Below are 21,158 nucleotides of genomic sequence, written 5' to 3' on the forward strand. Positions count from 1 at the left end.
TATAAAAACAGATGATCTGCTGTGGCGACCCCTGACAGGAGCAGCTGAAAGAAGAAGAAGAAAGAAGAAGACTTTGTGATGGTCGTCACTGTCAAGGGAGCTATATAATGTAAAATTGAGTAGACTCGGTGATTTTTTATTATTATTATTATTATTATTTTGCTTTATATAGTGCCGTGTATAAGGGCCCAGCCTGGCATTAGTTGGGCAGACTGATTGCTTTCTACTTTCCCTCGTGCATTTTCACACACATTTTTAATGGTACCCACTCTGAATGCCCTGCCTAATATAAAGATGAGCTGCGGCGCAGTCCTGACTTATTTATATATCGCCTCCTAGTGGTACTTGCTGTGAAAGGCGCTCTATAATATGACATGAGGAGGATTGGATTATTACAGAGTCTCTCTTTGAAAGGCGCTATATAATATACAGACTGATGGGATGACTGCTCTACTTTCCCTTTTCTTATCTTTATAAAGAGTATTGTATTGGTGTTTTTAGTGAAAGGCGCTATAAATTATGAATCAGACAGATTGATTGCCTAGCATTGTTTTCTTATTTGCATTACAAATGAAAGGCACTAAAGTATAAATATTTTGATCACTTTCTATTTTTTTCTTGATTGCAGTATAAAGGGTCCCATATTGGTGTCAGCTGTGCAAGGCACTATATACTATGAAGTGGGACAGACTAAGAACCTTTAATTATATTCTGCTGCATGAGGTATCTTTACACTTTATTTAAACTATTAGGTGAGGAAGACTGTCCTCAATTTCCTTAAAAGTGGAATTAATGAGTCTGTCTGTGAAAGGCGCTATATAACACATAGGTGTTTAGTCCAGTGGTGCTAACGGTGGACTATTACTTACTCATTTCATTATAACTCATGATGAAAGGCACTATATAAAATTTATACTCTTTGGCACTTTTGTTGGCTAATTTCTACTATTAGTGAAAGGCACTATATAATAAAAGGAATAATGGATTAGGGACTTTGGTATTTGTTAACTGATTCCTACCAGCGGCCATAGTGAAAGAATAAAAAACTAACAGACAGGGTGCCTTGTGTATCTTGGAATTGCTTATTTCTGCCAGGGCTTGCAATGAAAGGCACTATATAACACAAGGACTAGTGGATTAGGAAAGCTGTTTGTCTATTTCTACTACTGTTAACAGTGAAAGGCACTATATAATAAAAAGACTGGCGTTATTAACGACCTTGTCTCGTGTTTTGTTTGCTAATTTCCACTCTGCCATTTGTCACCGATTGTGTTCATAACTTTTATAGACAGAATTTCTAGACGCAGCCAGGGTGTTGAAGGGGTCCGGTTTGGTGGACTCAGGATTGGGTCACTGCTTTTTACAGATGATGTTGTCCTGTTTGCTTCATCAGGCCGTGATCTTCAGCTCTCTCTGGATCGGTTCGCAGCTGAGTGTGAAGCGGCTGGGATGAGAATCAGCACCTCCAAATCCGAGAGCATGGTCCTCAGCCGGAAAAGGGTGGAGTGCCCTCTTCACGGTTGGGGTTGAGATCCTGCCCCAAGTGGAGGAGTTCAAGTATCTCGGGAAGAGAGCGTGAGATCGACAGGCGGATCGGTGCGGCGTCCACAGTTATGAGGCCTCTGCATCGGTCTGTCGTGGTGAAAAAGGAGCTGAGCCGTAAGACAAAGCTCTCAATTTACCAGTCGATCTACGTTCCTACCCTCACCTCTGGTCATGAGCTATGGGTAGTGACCGAAAGAACGAGATCGCGAATACAAGCGGCTGAAATGAGTTTCCTCCGCAGGGTGTCTGGGCTTTCACTTAAAGATCGGGTGAGAAGCTCAGAGTAGAGACGCTGCTCCTCCGCATCGAGACGAGTCACATGAGGTGGCTCGGGCATCTGATCAGGATGCCTCCTGGACGCCTCCCTGGTCAGGTGTTCTGGTCATGTCCAACCGGGAGAAGGCCACGGGGAAGACCCAGGACACGCTGGAGGGACTATGTCTCCCGGCTGGCCTGGGAACGCCTTGGGATTCTCCAGGAAGAGCTGGAAGAAGTGGCCGGGAAGAGGGAAGTCTGGGCATCTCTGCTCAAGCTGCTGCCCCTGCGACTCGACCTCGGATAAGCGGAAGAGGATGGATGGATGGAAATCGACTCGTGATGACAATGAAAGGCGCTATATAATTAAAGGAATAGTGGATTGGGTGCTTTCTTAGGTGTTTGCCTATTTCTAGTACTGCTAGCAGTGATATAATACAAAGACTAGTGGATTAGTAATGGTGTCTGCTGTTTTTTTGGCTGATTCCAATTTCTATTAGTGTTTACAATGAAAGGCGCTATATAATCCAATTAGCAGACTCTTATTTGCTGATTTCTTGTAGTGCTCACAGTTAAAGGCACTATATAATTTAACAACTAATGGATTATTTGCCTTCTTTGGTACTTTTCGGTGTTGATGACTACTAGTGCTCATGGTGAAAGGCACTATATAGTGCTATGACTGCTTAATTGGATATATTTGCTGATTTCTGCTGGTGCTCACACTTAAAGGCACTATATAATAAAAGGACTAATGGGTTAAATAAGTTGGTATTTGGTATTTGTGTTTGCTGATGCTAATCTCTGCTAGTGTTTACAAAGAAAGGCGCTATATTACGGGTGTCGATCTCCGGTCCTGGAGGGCCGCAGTGGCTGCAGGTTTTCATTCTAACCATCTTCTTAATCAGTGACCAGTTTTTGCTGCTAATTCCCTTCTTTTGCTTTCATTTTCATTACCTTGACTCAGGCCCCTTTCCTTAATTAGCAGCCATATTAACAGCAACGAGTCACAAAACAAGAAGCCATATGAGGAGCTCACCTGTGCCCGTCACACAATATGTGAAAATAAAGAAAGGTGGAGGTCTCAGTAAGGCTGATCTCTCAGCTCACCTAAATATCGTGACGGTGGTCTTAGAAAAAAACAGAACAATCAACAGCTCTGGAAATGTCTGCTGTGGCAGAAATAGAGAGGCAACAAGCCATGAAATTAAATAAGGAGTTTAATTAACAGCAAGAATCGACTTCTCATTGTGAAACTGGTTGGAGTCTGAAGCCCCAGTTTAGCTGCTCATCTGTTGGCTCGTTTGACATCTCATTTCTGTTTGGCTGCCATTTAATGAAAAAAGGAGTCAATTGAGATGACTGAATCCTTAACAGCAGGGCTATTAAAATGAAGGGAAAAGAAGTTAATTAACAGTGAAAACTGGTCACCGATTAGGAAAAGGGTTAGAATGAAAACCTGCAGCCACTGCGGCCCACCAGGACTGGACTTCGACCCCCCGTGCTATATAATAAAACAGCTAGTGGTTTATGCCTGTGGTGGGTTGGCGCCCTGCCCGGTGTTTGTTTCCTGCCTTGCGCCCTGTGCTGGCTGGGATTGGCTCCAGCAGACCCCCGTGACCCTGTAGTTAGGATGTATTGGGTTGGATGATGGATGGATGGATGGATGTGTAGTGGTTTATGCCCGTACCTTCTTTGGTATTTTTGTTTGCTGATCTCCACTACTGTTCACAGTGAAAGGCGCTATATAATAAAAAAGACTAGAGGATTAGATCTGTTGTTTGCCTTTTTTACTTGGCTGATGAACTAAGTGCTTACAGTGAAAGGCGCTATACAATACAAAGACTAGTCGGTTGGGTCCTTTGTTTGGTGTTTCTAATGGCGCTCACAGTGAGACGTGCTACATAATAAAAGTCTCACTTTTTTGTCTGCTTCTTTCCATTGGGTGCTGATGATGAAAGGCGCTATATGCCGTAACGTGTGCCATCACACCCCGTTTGTGGATTTCTTTCTTCCTGATGTGGCTGCCAGCTTCAGGTCAAGAGCGCCTTTCTCATTAAGCCCCAAGCTCCTCTTTCTTCATTCCCTGATGGTCCACGATTACACAAGTTGCCCCTCAGCCTGGCACGGCAGCCATGACTTCCGACTGCCACTTTGTGAAATAGAAAAACGACAAAAAAAAAAAGAAAAAAAAAAGGAAACAAGGAATAAATCCCAGAGAATATTCAAAATGACATCCACCTCCAGGGCAGCACTGCATTGTCATTTCTGGAATCCATCAACTGAAATCTCATCAGTCATCGCCGGGACCGCAGGCCACATGCATACGGTCACTTCTGAGGGGGCCGCTGGGGAGGGCACTGGAAACACCAGGAGAGCTGGCTGGGCTCGTCATTTCTGTCCCCACCTCGCCTACCGATGTCTCCCTCTAATGTCCGTTTCCTTTTACTAAGTCATGTTGGCATGGCTAGCACTGCAGACTCAGATCCAGCGCCCAGTTAGGGTCTACTTGGACTTGTCTTGTTCTCTCCATTGTGTCCTTGTGGCTTCTCCTCCTGCAGCTCAGAAACATGCAGGGTGGCAACTCTCAGCTCAGACTGTATTTTTGCTTTAGAAATGACATTAATGAGGCTCTCTGTGAAAGGCGCTATATAATATACAGAACGGTGGGCCGACTGCTCTCTGTTTTCTCTTTTCTTTTCTTTATAAAGTGCATTGTGTTGGTGTTAGCTGTGAAAGGCACCAAGACGTTTCATGAGTGGCAGTCAGCTAGATAAGTCATGGTGACACTTCCCTGGGATACAAAGGATGTTCTGCTGTTGGAAGTCACGGCCATCACTGAAGGAAGCTGCGCTTCCACACTCACAGGCGCCCATCACACCCGAAGGTCATGGGACACCGTCAGCAGGTGGGTGGCTGCTTCCTGTCCCACAAGCCCCAAATATCGAATGCCGCTCTCAGAAATTGTGCCTCCGGAGAGCTTCATCATTGTCACACGTGTGCAAATAGGGGACAGTTTAAGGGCTCGGATAATTGTACTGTTCTCCTCCAGAAAGCCAGAGGGCACTGTGGACAAAAGCCCTGTCTCTTCCTCTCTCTGCAGACCAGAAGATTGACAATCATGACCCCTCTGGCGTCACTTCCGGTTTCTGCCCGCCAGGACCCGCCTCTTCCTGCCCAAGACTTTTACCTCCAGCATCACCGCCATTTTGAATCAGTCTGATGACAGCGACTCGCGTCGTTTCATTGTTTTTCTTTTCTTTCCTTTCCTAGCGCCCTATGCCGTGCGTTTTATTTGAATATAAGGGGTTGGCCCATAGGGCGCCCCCTATAAGATTTATTATCTCAGTTTGTCACTTTATTACACCATTCACCGTACAGTCCTGACCTGGGGCCTCATTTATAAAAATGAGTGTGAATTTGAGCTAAAAATGTCCGATTTATAAAGCCTGCCATATGCACATTTCTACACAATTTAGATTTTAAGTGACAATCACCTTATAATGTGCACATGTGCAGGCGCCTCAAACGCCATTCTGAGGCATCTTGACTGCATATGTATGAGGCTGATTAGCATAGGCCATATATGGTAGGTTCAGGGTGGAAACTGGGCGACGTTTAGGGGCGTGTTCACGCATGCACATTAACAAGAAGATTGTGACTTCTGACATGAATCGCACGCGAACGCGCACTCGCTAGTTATTTTATAGCAGATTTTGTTTTCGGTGGACACTTGGAACTGTCGCGACGGCCAGCTTATCCCTGAATACACGGGTTTTGCTATTAGATGTCACATCGGTGTCAATGTCACACTGACTAGGTCACCAGATCCTGTCATTTCTGTCCCCTGCGCCCACCCAGAGTCTAACTTATGCCGTTATCGGCCGCCCCTTCCTATACACAGATCTCGCATTGTGTGGGGAGGGGGGCTTGGGGGTTCGCAGACCTCCGTGATTCAAAAGTTGCGCTGGGCAGCCAATTGAATTGCACGTTTTGGTCGCTTGGATTACTTGACTTGGTTCTGATAATAATCACCCCCCACACAACCCTAAGTTTAACCGCCACAGTGTTTCAAATTTTTATTATAAAAAAAAAGTGTTTGTATTTGATGTTTAAAGTTTGAGTCAAGTTTGTAATGTGTGCTACTTTGTTTGATTTATTATCTATGGCTTAACGTAAAGCTGTTATAAGAATTCAGAGGGTGGGACAAGTGGGATCGAGATGATTCTGAGTGGGCTCCCAGTTTAGCCGGGGGGCGCCACTCATCGCATACTCTGCACACACGACTCCCGAGTGCAGCAGACACCTGCGATGGTCGACCAAACCCGGGCGGGCGGGCAGCCATTCCTCGGCGCTGCTGCTGTTGGCTTCTCATTAGGGACAGCGACAGGTCGACCCCCCGCCGTGGGCATCCCGACATCAGTGCCCACAGCACGCCATTTTAAACGAAGGTTAATTAAGGGAGCTTGTTAATTAGAGGAACGCCGAGAATGTCACTTGAAGTGCTTCTTGTCATTTACTCATTTGGGTTGTAAATGAGATGCCACGTGGGAGCTCTTCATTAACCTCTCCTGCCCCCCTGTGCTCTGGGACGCCCGCTCGGAGCTACAAACCATTCATTCAAGAAAAGCGAGTGACGTGGGCGGCCGCTCAGCTCGCACCCCCGGCGCATGCGCTTAGAGGAAGACGAGACGGAATGCCGAAAACTTGGCAGTAAGTGGCGGAGAGCGGCGGCGCACTCCTCAAAGAACAAACGGGGCTGTCGTGGTATTTAGCGGCTTGTGTGATTCCTCACTGAAACATCGCATGGCAAAGGACCACTTAATTCAGGGAATGTGATTTTTTTGGACTTTAAAATGTTTCCGTTATGTCCGTGCTATGCACACCGAGGACCACCGTGGTCCACGAAATCAATTCATCCATCCACTCATCATCCAACCCGCTATATCCTAACACAGGGTCACGGCCAACGGCCAACACACTGGGCACAAGGCAGGAAGCAAACCCCGTGGAGGTCACGCGCACACACACACACAAACACACACTAGGGCAGCGTTTATCAACCTTTAAGTATTTGCGACCCGAGTTTTCATAACAGTACGTAACATTTTTATGAAAGGAGCCGACTAATACCAATTTGTTCTTTTTTAATTAATGATATATCATAGATGAATATTTTATTATACCTAACTTTTATCGAAATTTATCTAACTCTGTATTTATTTTTCTACGTAGTATCAGAATGTAGTTTAAATTAATTTGTTTTGGTTTCAATTGATGTATTTTTCATATTTTTATTCTTGTTTTCAAATCTTCGCACCCCACATTTTGAGAACCACTGTATTACGGTCAATTTAGAATCGCCAATTTACCTAACCTGTATGTCTTTGGGAGGAAACCGGAGTACCTGGGGAACATGCAAACTCCACGCAGGGAAGACCTGGGAAGCGAACCCGGATCTCCTTACTGTGAGGCATCAGCGCTACCTACTGCGCCACCGTGCCGCCCTTTCTTCTTCTTCTTCTTCTTCTTCTTCCTACTGTCTGTGTAAAACACTTTAAGAATTGAAAAAAGTGCTATGTAAATGTAATTAATTATTATTATTATTATTATAGCTCAGATGAGCCCAGAGAGTGATCCGTAGACAAGCATGTTTGCCTTATAATGCGCTGCCTATTGCCCCACGAAGTCTAATAATACTAAAAGCAAAATTAGATACGGAGGGTCGCCGTTTATGTAACTCAAGGGACGTGCACTCTGGACCTTTCCATTATATGGACAGCGGGGGGCGCCGTTTCAGTAAATGAATATGAACACCCTGGGCAACCGACCCCGGTCCACGAAGTCATATAATACTGAAGGCGCTATAGACACCGAGGGCCTTTCGAAAACTTTCCGCCGCCCTTCCGTTCACAGTTTAGACAACGAGGGGCACCGTTTTGGTAACTCAAGGGTTGCACGTTTACCTGCCTGGGACTCCATATTAGTTTCGATGGCCGCTGCTCTCGATCTCCCTTTCAGACAAAAGAAATGAGAAGATGGTGTACAGACTTTCTGATTGTTTGTACATTACTGATAAGATTGTTCTTAAGTATTCTTTTTAAGTTTAAGTTTAGGGTAATTATTTGATTAAATGTTTGATATGAAAAGTGGCTCGTCTGGCCGGCAATAGCGAAATGAAGAAGAAAAGAAAAGTCGGCGTCCTATCGCGTAACGCGGCAGTTAAAAGTCCGAATCTTAAATAAAATGCCGGATCTTCAACAAGTGAAATGCACGCTCAATTGGGTGAAGATCAGGTGACTGACTTGGCCATTCAAGAATTTTCCACTTCTTTGCTTTAATAAACTCTTGGGTTGCGTTGGCTGTATGTTTTGGTCATTGTCCATCTGTATCATGAAATGCCAGCCGCCCAATCAAATTGACTGCATTTAGCTGGATTTGAGCAGACAGTATGTCTCTGAACACCTCAGGATTAATTTGGCTGCTTCTGTCCTGTGTCACCTCATCAATAAACACGAGTGTCCCAGTGCCACTGGCAGCCATACATGCCCACGCCATCACACTGCCTGACTCCACCGTGTTTTACAGATGATGTGCTATGCTTTGGATAATGAGCTGTTCCACACCTTCCTTCTCCATACTTTTTTCTTGCCTTTATCATTCTGGTAGAGGTTGATCTTGGTTTCATCTGTCCACAGAATGTTTTTCCAGAACTCTGCTGGCTTTTTTAGATGTTCTTTAGCAAAGTCCAATCTAGCCTTTCTATTCTTGAAGCTTATGAGTGACTTGCACCTTGCAGTGCACCCTCTGTATTTACTTTCATGGAGTCTTCTCTTTATGGTAGACTTGGTTATCGATACGCTGACCAAGCCCTGGAGAGTGTTGTTCACTTGGTTGGCGGTTGTGAAGGGGTTTCTCTTCACCATGGAAATGATTCTGCGATCATCCACCACTGTTGTCTTCTGTGGACGTCCAGGTCTTTTTGCGTTGCTCAGTTCACCAGTGCTTGCTTTCTTTCTCATGATGTACCAAACTGTAGATTTTGCCACTCGTAATATTGTAGCAATTTCTCGGATGGTTTTTTTCTGTTTTTGCAGCTTAAGGATGGCTTCTGTCACCTGCATGGAGAGCTCCTTTGACCGCATGTTATCTGTTCACAGCAAAATCTTCCACATGCAAGCACCACACCTCAAATCAACTCCAGGCCTTTTAACTGTTAATTGATAAGACGTAACGACGGACTTGAACACACCTGCCATGAAATAGCCTTTGAGTCAATTGTCCAATTACTTCTGAGCCCCTGAAATGAAGGGATTGTGTTATAAAATATTTTAGTTGCCTCACATTTTTATGCAATCGTTTTGTTCACCCACTGAATTAAAGCTGAAAGTCTGCACTTCAACGTCATCTGAGTTGTTTCATTTCAAATTCATTGTAGTAATGTGCAGAACTAAAATTAGAAAAAGGTTGTCTTTGTCCAAATATTTATGGACCTAACTGTAGATGAAACATAACCTGTAGTTAATGTGAATGTTGCCAATTGAAGAGTCAATAAGCGACTCTTTTGGCTTCTTATATTTGTAAATCGGACTCTGAAGGAGTCACCAGCCATGAACCTCACTGCGGAGTCGCGGACTGGAGTCTCTGCACCATCACGTGGCGTTGCTGTACCTGTAAGGCAGAGTGGGACCAGCCTGCCTTCCTTCCAATTGTACCATTCGTTTCTTGCTCTCAGGCCCCTAAGATCCAGCATGAGAGACCCCCACGCTCCGCACCGTTTAGATTCACTGACTGACCCGACTTCTACTTTCTGACTGACGGCTCTGAACTTCTCAAGAAATCAGAAATCCCGAGTCACTCACCAGGGGGAGCTGTTGAGTCTCCATAGCCCTTCATGTCCAGCGCCAGCACTCTGAAGCCTGCAGCGGCCAAGGCGGAGATCTGAGAGGAGACAAGGAGAGGAGCGCAATGAGCCGGAGCTCTGCCTCAGTTTCCCTTCTGCGTGTCGATTCTCCTTTAAAGTCTCACGACTTGCCTGAAGCCGGCAGTGTGAGAGGACAGCACTTGTGCTCAGCGTCAGCACCCGACAGCACTCTGCCAGAGCCGTGCCCTTAAAAGAAGGAGCTTCTGTGTCTCCTCATTCAAGATGGACATAAAAGAGCAGCCGAGGAGGCCGCACGTCTCGGGTCCGCTGCTCAGCCTGCATCTGGCCACTTGTGTGGGTGGCTTTCTATTCCAGAAGTGTCACTCACCTGGTATCTCCAAGAAAACCAGGATTCTGGAAATCCGTGGCAGAGGCACAAGGGGGGTCCATCGCCCAGCTCCACATAATGAATCTGAACTCCGGGCTGAAAAGATAAAAAAGAAGAAGAAGTCAGGACTGGGCAGGAGTGGACATCTCTGGACAATTTGTGTCAAAACCAGTGACTTCCTCTCCAGAAAGCTGCTCCCTTCCAGCCCACCCCACCCCACACTTCACACGGACCTCTCATGACCTCTCTAGTCCCACCAGGATGGACACATCTATTAAAGTTGTCCTGCACCACCGTCCATCCATCTATCCATCATCTTCTTCTGCTTATCCAAGGTCGGGTCGTGGGGGCAGCAGCTTGAGCAGAGAGGCCCAGACTTCCCTCTCCCTGGCCACTTCTTCCAGCTCTTCCAGGAGAATCCCAAGGCGTTCCCAGGCCAGCCGGGAGACATAGTTCCTCCAGTGTGTCCTGGGTCTTCCCCGTGGCCTTCTCCTGGTTGGACATGCCCGGAACACCTCACCAGGGAGGCGTCCAGGAGGCATCCTGATCAGAAACCCGAGCCACCTCATCTGACTCCTCTTCTCTACTCTGAGCCCCTCCCGGATGACTGAGCTTCTCACCCGATCTTTAAGTGAAAGCCCAGACACCCTGCGGAGGAAACTCATTTCAGCCGCTTGTATTCGCGATCTCGTTCTTTCGGTCACTACCCATAGCTCATGACCAGAGGTGAGGGTAGGAGCGTAGATCGACTGGTAAATTGAGAGCTTTGCCTTACGGCTCAGCTCCTTTTTCACCACGACAGACCGATGCAGAGGCCTCATAACTGTAGACGCCGCACTGATCCGCCTGTCGATCTCACGCTCTCTTCCCGAGATACTTGAACTCCTCCACTTGGGGCAGGATCTCACCCCCAACCGTGAAGAGGGCACTCCACCCTTTTCCGGCTGAGGACCATGGTCTCGGATTTGGAGGTGCTGATTCTCATCCCAGCCGCTTCACACTCAGCTGCAAACCGATCCAGAGAGAGCTGAAGATCACGGCCTGATGAAGCAAACAGGACAACATCATCTGCAAAAAGCAGTGACCCAATCCTGAGTCCACCAAACCGGACCCCTTCAACACCCTGGCTGCGCCTAAAAAAATTCTGTCCATAAAAGTTATGAACAGAATCGGTGACAAAGGGCAGCCCTGGCGGAGTCCGACTCTCACTGGAAACGGGCTCGACTTACTGCTGGCAATGCGGACCAAGCTCTGACACCGGTTGTACAGAGACCGAACAGCTCTTATCAGGGGGTCCGGTACCACATACTCGGAGTGCCCCACAGGATTCCCCGAGGGACACGGTCGAACGCCTTTTCCAAGTCCACAAAACACATGTAGACTGGTTGGGCAAACTCCCATGCACCCTCCAGGACTCTGCTAAGGGTGAAGAGCTGGTCCACTGTTCTGCGACCAGGACGAAAACCACACTGTTCCTCCTGAATCCGAGGTTCAACTATCCGACAGACCCTCCTCTCCAGGACCCCTGAACAGACTTTTCCAGGGAGGCTGAGGAGTGTGATCCCTCTGTAGTTGGAACACACCCTCCGGTCCCCCTTTTTAAAGAGGGGGACCACCACCCCGGTCTGCCAATCCAGAGGCACTGTCCCCGATGTCCAAGCTGCAACCAAGACAGTCCTACAACATCCAGAATCTTGAGGAACTCTGGGCGTATCTCATCCACCCCCGGGGCCCTGCCACCTAGGAGTTTTTTGACCACCTCGGTGACTTCAGTCCCAGAGATGGAAGAGCCCACCTCAGAGTCCCCAGGCTCTGCTTCCTCATTGGAAGGCATGTTAGTGGGATTGAGGAGGTCTTCGAAGTACTCCCCACCAACCCACAGCGTCGAGTGAGGTCAGCAGCGCACCATCCCCACCATATACGGTGTTGACACTGCACTGCTTCCCCCTCCTGAGACGCCGGACGGTGGACCAGAATCTCCTCGAAGCCGTCCGAAAGTCGTTCTCCATGGCCTCTCCAAACTCCTCCCATGCCCGAGTTTTTGCCTCAGCAACAACCGAAGCCGCATTCCACTTGGCCTGCTGGTACCTATCAGCTGCTTCCAGAGACCCACAGGACAAAAGGGTCCTATAGGACTCCACCTCCTTCAGGAAGTGGTCGAAGTTCTGCCGGAGGTGGGAGTTGAAGCTACTTCTGACAGGGGACTCTGCCAGCCGTTCCCAGCAGACCCTCACAACAAGTTTGGGCCCTCCAGGTCTGACCGGCATCTTCCCCCACCATCAAAGCCAACTCACCACCAGGTGGTGATCAGTTGACAGCTCCGCCCCTCTCTTCACCCGAGTGGTCCGACGACACGCCCACAAAGTCGATCATCGACCTGAGGCCTAGGGTGTCCTGGTGCCAAGTGCACATATGAACACCCTTATGCTTGAACATGGTGTTCGTTATGGACAATCCATGACGAGCACAGAAGTCCAATAACAAAACACCGCTCGGGTTCAGATCGGGGGGCCATTCCTCCCAATCACGCCCTTCCAGGTCTCACTGTCATTGCCCACGTGGGCATTGAAGTCTCCCAGCAAAACGAGGGAATCCCCAGAAGGTATGCCCTCTAGCACCTCCTGCAGAGACTCCAAAAATGGTGGATACTCCAAACTGCTGTTCAGCGCATACGCACAAACAACAGTCAGGACCCTTCTCCCCACCCGAAGGTGGAGGGAGGCCACCCTCTCGTCCACTGGGGTAAACCCCAATGAACAGGCTCCAAGTTGGGGGGCAATAAGTATGCCCACACTTGCTCGGCGCCTCTCACCGGGGGCAACTCCAGAGTGGTAGAGAGTCCAGCCCCTCTCGAGGAGATTGGTTCCCGAGTCCAAGCTGTGCGTCGAGGTGAGTCCGACTATATCTAGCCAGAACCTCTGGACCTCGCACACTAGCTCAGGCTCCTTCCCCTTCAGAGAGGTGACATTCCACATCCCAAGAGCCAGCTTCTGTAGCCGAGGATCGGACCGCCAAGGTCCCCACCTTCGGCCACCACCCAACTCACACTGCACCCAACCTCCTTGGCCCCCATGAGAACCTGCACCACTGTGCCACCCCTAAATAAGACAATCAAAATTAAAAACAAATAAGACATTTAAAATTACACAATACACTCAGGACATAGGAGTGGCATAGGGGTGGCATAGGGGTGGCATGGTGGTGCAGTGGTTGTGATTGTGATGCTGCCTCGCAGTAAGAAGGCCAGGGTTTGCTTCATGTTTCCTCCATGTGTCGAGTTTGCATGTTCTCCCCATGTCTGGGTGGGGTTCAATCAGGTGGTCCTTCCACTGTCCAAAGACATGCAGATGAGGCAAACTGGCAATGCCATGAATTGTGTGTGTGTGTGTTTGCCCGGTGATGGACTGCCATCCTGTCCAAGGTTTGTTCCTGCCTTGTGCCCTCTGCTAGCTGTTATTGGCTCCACCCACGGGTGACCCTGGTCTGGACTCAGTAGGTTAGACAATGACACAACTCAGGACATAAACGTTTGTGTAAAAAGATTGGTTTTAAAATTAGCAATAGAGGACCCAGTGACTTGAATTTAGTGACTGGGACAGCAAGAAATCCAGTATCAGGTGACCTTAAATTGTGGGTTTACAGTTGTCCGTACGGTAAAAGACATGCAGGTTATGATTATCACAAGAGCTTTATTTACTCAATAGCTTTAATTATTAACTCATACGAGTGTCAAAGTGCACTTAGGTACAATGACCTAAGAGCTCCAATTGTTGGTCTCGTGTACTCACAACTGTAAACCACTTTAGCCCACTTCTGTAAAGTTAATAAAGCTATTGGAATAATCATAGCCTGAACATCTTTTACCACACGGACGACTGTAAGCCTACTTTTGTGCCCCCCTGTATAGCCAATCGTCTTATTAATGCTTATACAGTAAACATATATACATAGTAGTGAAACAGGACAAACTTTAAAAATCAATAAAATAATATATATATATATATATATATATATATATATATATATATATATATATATATATGTAATTCTGGCCAAGCAGTAGGTAGGTATGCTCTAATGTCAAACTTGGGCACTGTATCTGATCGTGTTCAGCTCTGATGGAGCGTGGGGAGAAAAGCACGTGGCCATGATATCTCTGTCAATCAGCAGCTACCCTCTAAAAGACACGTAGCTCTGATCTCTCTCTCAAAAACATCAAACGTTACTCCTTAACAATCTCTAGATGATAATGTCTGCTGAACAAACAGGTATCACTAGCTAAGCTGAGGCAAGGTGCGCTCCAACACGTGGCGCAAGGGAGAGCGACTCGAACAGAGGCTAACATGTGAATGACGAGGGCGCTGCCCCATCGGCCCACAGCCTGTCTCTCTCAGATTCGTGTAAATAAATCAGTGTCACAAGCGAACTACAATACTTAAAGCAATGACAGAAGTGGCAAAATTAACTGGAATGTTTAAGCAAATTTTAGATTTTTTATATATAAACTGCTCACAAAAATTAAAGGAACACTTTAAAGAAACACATTAGATACATCAGATCTCAATATGAAGTTGGATATCTATACAAATAACGACAGGGCAATGTCTTAGGAACAAAAGGATGCCAAGTCTTTTAATGGAAATAAACGTTTTCTGCCTACAGAGGGCTCAATTGTGTAGACACCCTAAAATCAGAGTGAAATGAAGATGTGGCAGGCTAGTCCATTTTTTCAAAAACTTAATTTCTGCTACTCAAAATGCTTTTCAGTATCTTGTGTGGCCCCACGACCTTGTATGCATGCTTGACAATGCCTGGGCATGCTCCTAATGAGACGACGGATGGTGTCTTGTGGCATTTCCTCCCATATCTGTATGAGGGCATCCCTGAGCTGTTGTACAGTCTGAGGAGCAACCTGGCGGCGCCTAATGGACCAAACATAATGTCCCACAGATGTTCTATTGGGTTTAAGTCAGGGGATCGTGAAGGCCATTCAATTGTTTCAATTCCTTCATCCTCCAGGTACTGCCTGCATACTCTTGCCACATGAGGCTGGGCATTGTCGTGCATTAGGAGGAAACCAGGACCTACTGCACCAGCGTAGGGTCTGACAATGGGTTCAAGGATTTCATCTCGATACCTTATGGCAGTCAGAGCACCATTTCCTACGCAGTAGATGTCTGTGCGTCCCTCCATGGATATGCCTCCCCAGACCATCACTGACCCACCACCAAACCTGTCATGTTGAACGACGTTGCAGGCAGCATATCGTTCTCCTTGTCTTCTCCAGACTCTTTCACGTCTATCACAGCTGCTCAGGGTGAACCTGCTCTCGTCTGTAAAAAGTACAGGGCCAGTGGCGGACTTGCCAATTCTGGTGTTCTTGAGCAAATGCCAGTCGAGCTCCACGGTGCTGGGCAGTGAGCACAGGGCCCACTACAGGACGTGGGCCCTCAGGCCATCTTCATGAAGTCTGTTCCTGATTGTTTGGGTAGAGACATTCACACCAGTGGCCCTCTGGAGGTCATTCTGTAGGGCACGAGCAGTGCTCAGCCTGTTCCGCCTTGCACAAAGGAGCAGGTATCGGTCCTGCTGATGGGTTGAGGACCTTCTACGGCCCTGTCCAGCTCTCCGAGAATAACAGCCAGTCTCCTGAAATCTCCTCCATGTTCTGGAGATTGTGCTGGGAGACACATTAAACCTTCTTGCTGCAGCACGTGTGGATGTGCCATCCTGGAGAAGTTGGACAACCTGTGCAACTTCTGTAGGGTTAAGGAATCGCCTCATACTGCCAGTAGAGATAATTACTCAAGCCAAAACTAGCACGAGTGGAAAACCAGCCAAAAAGATCAAGAGGGAGAAACTTGAAATGACCTCCACATGTAAAACCAGTCCTGTTTTGAGGGTTTTCTAATTGTTGCCACTTTAGTGCACCTGTCGTTAAGTCCATGAACACCAATACAGCTGAAAGTGATTAACAATGACCTCAGCTGCTTAACCAACCAGAAAATTATCAGACAGGTTTAATTGATTTCATGCCAGGCCCAATAAAAAAGTGTTCCTTTAATTTTTGTGAGCAGTATATATATATATATATATATATATATATATATATATATATATATATATATATATATACACTGCTCACAAAAATTAAAGGAACACTTTAAAGAAACACATTAGATACATCAGATCTCAATATGAAGTTGGATATCTATACAAATAACGACAGGGCAATGTCTTAGGAACAAAAGGATGCCAAGTCTTTTAATGGAAATAAAAGTTTTCTGCCTACAGAGGGCTCAATTGTGTAGACACCCTAAAATCAGAGTGAAATGAAGATGTGGCAGGCTAGTCCATTTTTCAAAAACTTAATTTCTGCTACTCAAAATGCTTTTCAGTATCTTGTGTGGCCCCACGAGCTTGTATGCATGCTTGACAAGCCGGGCATGCTCCTAATGAGACGACGGATGGTGTCTTGTGGCATTTCCTCCCAGATCTGTATGAGGGCATCCCTGAGCTGTTGTACAGTCTGAGGAGCAACCTGGCGGCGCCTAATGGACCAAAACATAATGTCCCACAGATGTTCTATTGGGTTTAAGTCAGGGGATCGTGAAGGCCATTCAATTGTTTCAATTCCTTCATCCTCCAGGTACTGCCTGCATACTCTTGCCACATGAGGCCAGCATTGTCGTGCATTAGGAGGAAACCAGGACCTACTGCACCAGCGTAGGGTCTGACAATGGGTCCAAGGATTTCATCCTGATACCTAATGGCAGTCAAGATGCTGTTGTCTAGCCTGTAGAGGTCTGTGAGTCGCTCCATGGATATGCCTCCAAGATCATCACTGACCCACCACCAAACCAGTCATGCTAAACGATGTTACAGGCAGCATAATATTCTCCACGGCTTCTCCTGACCCTTTCCGTCTTTCACATATACTCAGGGTGAACCTGCTCTCATCTGTGAAAAGCACAGGACGCCAGTGGTGGACCTGCCAATTCTGGTATTCTATCGCAAATGCCAATTGAGCTCCCGGTGCTGTGCAGTGAGCACAGGGCAGTAGACATTTGGGCCCTCAGGCAACCCTCATGAAGTCTGTTTCTGATTGTTTGGTCAGAGACATTCACACCAGTGGCCTGCTGGAGGTCATTTTGTAGGGCTCTGGCAGTGCTCATCCTGTTCCTCCTTGCCCAAAGGAGCAGATACTGGTCCTGCTGATGGGTTATGGACCTTCTATGGCCCTCTCCAGCTCTCCTAGAGTAACTGCTTGTCTCCTAGAATCTCCTCCATGCCCTTGAGACTGTGCAGGGAGACACAGCAAACCTTCTGGCAATGACACGTATTGATGTGCCATCCTGGAGAAGTTGGACTACCTGTGCAACCTCTGTAGGGTCCAGGTATCGCCTCATGCTACCAGTAGTGACACTGACTGTAGCCAAATGCAAAACTAGTGAAGAAACAGTCAGAAAAGATGAGGAGGGAAAAATGTCAGTGGCCTCCACCTGTTAAACCATTCCTGTTTTGGGGGTCATCTCATTGTTGCCCCTCTAGTGCATCTGTTGTTAATTTCATTAACACCACAGCAGCTGAAACTGATTAACAACCCCCTCTGCTACTTAACTGACCAGATTAATATCCCATAAGTTTCATTGACTTTATGCGATACTCTGATTAAAAAGTGTTCCTTTAATTCTTTTGAGCAGTATATATAGTAACAATAGAGGGCGCTGTCACTCCTCTAACCTGACAGATAAATGCTCAGGACACCAGGTAAAAGTACTCAGAAGAGGTTGAATTTGTAATCTTCTTATTAATATTGTTCCAAGCACCACAGCCACCATACACAAGTAAATAAATATTCCTCCACACCTCCCAGCAAGCTCTGTCCTACTACCTCCCAACTCCGGCTCGCTTGCTGGGTCTCCACCAGTCCTTTATATAGTCCTTGACCCAGAAGTGCTTCTGTCCTTCCATCCATGTGACTCGTCAGCACTTCCGGGTCAGATGGAGAATTGTATTTTTCCTCAGCCCAGAAATACGTCTGTGCTTCCGTCCCGGGCTATGTAAACAGTAGGGAATCCCAGTCTCCTTGCAGCGTCTCCTGGCGGCACCCATGGTACACAGCAGGGCTGTGTTGCCGAACTCCAAGTCCCATAGTCCCCTCCAGGCATTCGGAGCACCGCTGCAGTCCAGGGAATCTGCCATCTGTCATCCTTGGAGAGGCAATGACCCTGATACTGGGGTGTCCTGGCCAGGATAAACTGTCAGCCGTCCCTTACTATATATATATATATATATATATATATAAACATACACACACACATCTATATCTATTTATATTTGTATATATATCGTGCATCCAGAAAGTATTCCCAGCGCTTCATCACTTTTCCCACATTTTATTATGTTACAGCCTTATTCCAAAATGGATCAAATTCATTTTTTTCCTCAGAATTCTACACACAACACCCCATAATGACAACGTGAAAAAAGTTAATTTTGCAAATTTATTAACAATAAAAAAACTGAGAAATCCCACGTCCATAAGTATTCACAGCCTTTGCTCAATACTTTGTCGATGCACCTTTGGCAGCAATTCCAGCCTCAAGTCTTTTTGAAGATGATGCCACAAGCTTGGCACACCTATCCTTGGCCAGTCTCGCCCATTCCTCTTGGCAGCACCTCTCAAGCTCCATCAGGTTGGATGGGAAGTGTCGGTGCACAGCCATTTTAAGATCTCTCCAGAGATGTTCAATCAGATTCAAGTCTGGGCCACTCAAGGACATTCACAGAGTTGTCCTGAAGCCACTCCTTTGATATCTTGGCCGTGTCCTTAGGGTCGTTGTCCTGCTGAAAGATGAACCGTCGCCCCAGTCTGAGGTCAAGAGCGCTCTGGAGCAGGTTTTCATCCAGGATGTCTCTGTACGTTGCTGCAGTCATCTTTCCCTTTATCCTGACTAGTCTCCCAGTTCCTGATGCTGCCACCACCATGCTTCACTGTAGGGATGGTATTGGCCTGGTGATGAGCGGTGCCTGGTTTCCTCCAAACGTGACACCTGGCATTCACACCAAAGAGTTCAATCTTTGTCTCATCAGACCACAGAATTTTGTTTCTCATGGTCTGAGAGTCCTTCAGGTGCCTTTTAGTAAACTCCAGGTGGGCTGCCAGGTGCCTTTTACTAAGGAGTGGCTTCCAACTGGCCACTCTACCATACAGGCCTGATTGGTGGATTGCTGCAGAGATGGTTGTCTTTCTGGAAGGTTCTCCTCTCTCCACAGAGGACCTCTGGAGCTCTGACAGAGTGACCATCGGGTTCTTCGCCACCTCCCTGACTAAAGGCCCTTCTCCCCCGATCGCTCAGTTTAGATGGCCAGCCAGCTCTAGGAAAAGTCCTGGTGGTTTCGAACTTCTTCCACTTACGGATGATGGAGGCCACTGTGCTCATTGGGACCTTCTAAGCAGCAGACATTTTTCTGTAACCTTCCCCAGATTTGTGCCTCGAGACAATCCTGTCACGGAGGTCTACAGACAATTCCTTTGACTTCATGCTTGGTTTGTGCTCTGACATGAACTGTCAACTGTGGGACCTTCTATAGACAGGTGTGTGCCTTTCCAAATCATGTCCAGTCAACTGAATTGACCACAGGTGGACTCCAATGAAACATCTCAAGGATGATCAGGGGACACAGGATGGACCGGAGCTCAATTTGGAGCTTCATGGCAAAGGCTGTGAATACTTATGTACATGTGCTTTCTCAGTTTTTTTTTTTAAATAAATTTGCAAAAACCTCAAGTCAACTTTTTTCACGTTCTCATTATGGGATGTTGTGTGTAGAATTCTGTGGAAAAAAATGAATTTAATCCATTTTGGAATAAGGCTGTAACAAAACAAAATGTGCAAAAAGTGATGAAGCGCTGTGAATACTTTCCGTATGCACTGTATATATATATATGTTAAGTGAAGAATCTTGTAAGAGATCCGATATTTAACAGGCAGCCAGTGAATGGATATCAGGGCAGTGGTTGTGTGTTATAAACGCTTAGTGTGTGTTCAGACTCTACAGGACTGAGTGCCACACCACAGCAGGTGAGGTGACCATTTTTGACAGTTGCCTTGATTTGTGGTAACAGGCTGATGATGAAGATTATAAGCACAGCTCATCAAGTCACAGAAATGACAGGCAGATAATAAATCACCACTAGAGGGCGCATTTCAATTTATTGTTATGTTCACATTCCAGTTGGGTCAACGTGTGGTGGGTGTGGCAAAGTGCTATCACCTTACAGTCCAATGCACACACACACACATGCACACTCGCCATCCCCTCCATGCTTGTGCCCCCTTACCTTGATCTTCACAAATCCATGAGTCACGTCCTCAGGGTGGCAACAAGGAGGCAGCGGCTCTTCAGGACTCAGAAGCTGAAATGAGAAAACAAACCAAGAAAGAAGAAGGTCAGTCAAGCTTGGATTTGTGGCCCCACCTCATGCAGAGACATTCACGTAGACACTGCCACACATATACACACACACACATGCAAAGTGACTCCATGGTAGTGAGGGTCATGCCCACAGACACACCCACCTGTGCACATACACCGATGGGGAGGCGGGACTTCACAAGCTTGATTTCATTCGTTTGTGCCACTGCCACTCACCAGAGTATTTTAGCCATGTGACACGTGTTTGGGATGCTGTGACATTCAGATTACGTGATTCGAGTAACTTGAGGTTATTTTCATGGGCAGTCGTTGGCTTATCTATCTATCTATTATATAGTGCCTTACATCTATCTATATATCTATCTATTATATAGTGCCTTACATCTATCAATCATATAGTGCCTTTCTATCTATCTATCTATCTATCTATCTATTGTGTCTTTCACTCTATCTATCTATCTATTATATAGTGCCTTTCAACTCTATCTATCTATCTATCTATCATATAGTGCCTTTCTATCTATCTATCTATCTATCTATCTATCTATCTATCTATCTATCTATCTAAACAACTGAATTTAATGGAATTGAACATACTTTAATAAAAACAGTTTTATTATGACAATTGTTACTGTATATATGTATGTATGTATGTAGATTTTA

At 46.5% G+C, this 21,158-nt stretch overlaps 1 protein-coding gene across 2 annotated transcripts in view; it reads right to left on the reverse strand.

The window, feature by feature from the left end:
• Positions 1 to 21,158, reverse strand: part of ephx2 (epoxide hydrolase 2, cytoplasmic) — a 134,783-nt gene that overhangs the window by 45,885 nt on the left and 67,740 nt on the right. For both annotated transcript variants that reach the window (XM_039749523.1, XM_039749522.1), the window contains exons 6-8: positions 20,401 to 20,475; positions 10,053 to 10,148; positions 9,663 to 9,741 (exon numbers count right to left, since the gene is read on the reverse strand). In XM_039749523.1, the coding sequence (XP_039605457.1) occupies positions 9,663 to 9,741; positions 10,053 to 10,148; positions 20,401 to 20,475 (250 nt within the window). The remainder of the gene's footprint in view (positions 1 to 9,662; positions 9,742 to 10,052; positions 10,149 to 20,400; positions 20,476 to 21,158) is intronic.

Source organism: Polypterus senegalus, chromosome 3 (assembly GCF_016835505.1).
Source record: "Polypterus senegalus isolate Bchr_013 chromosome 3, ASM1683550v1, whole genome shotgun sequence".
Taxonomy (NCBI): Eukaryota; Metazoa; Chordata; class Cladistia; order Polypteriformes; family Polypteridae; genus Polypterus; species Polypterus senegalus.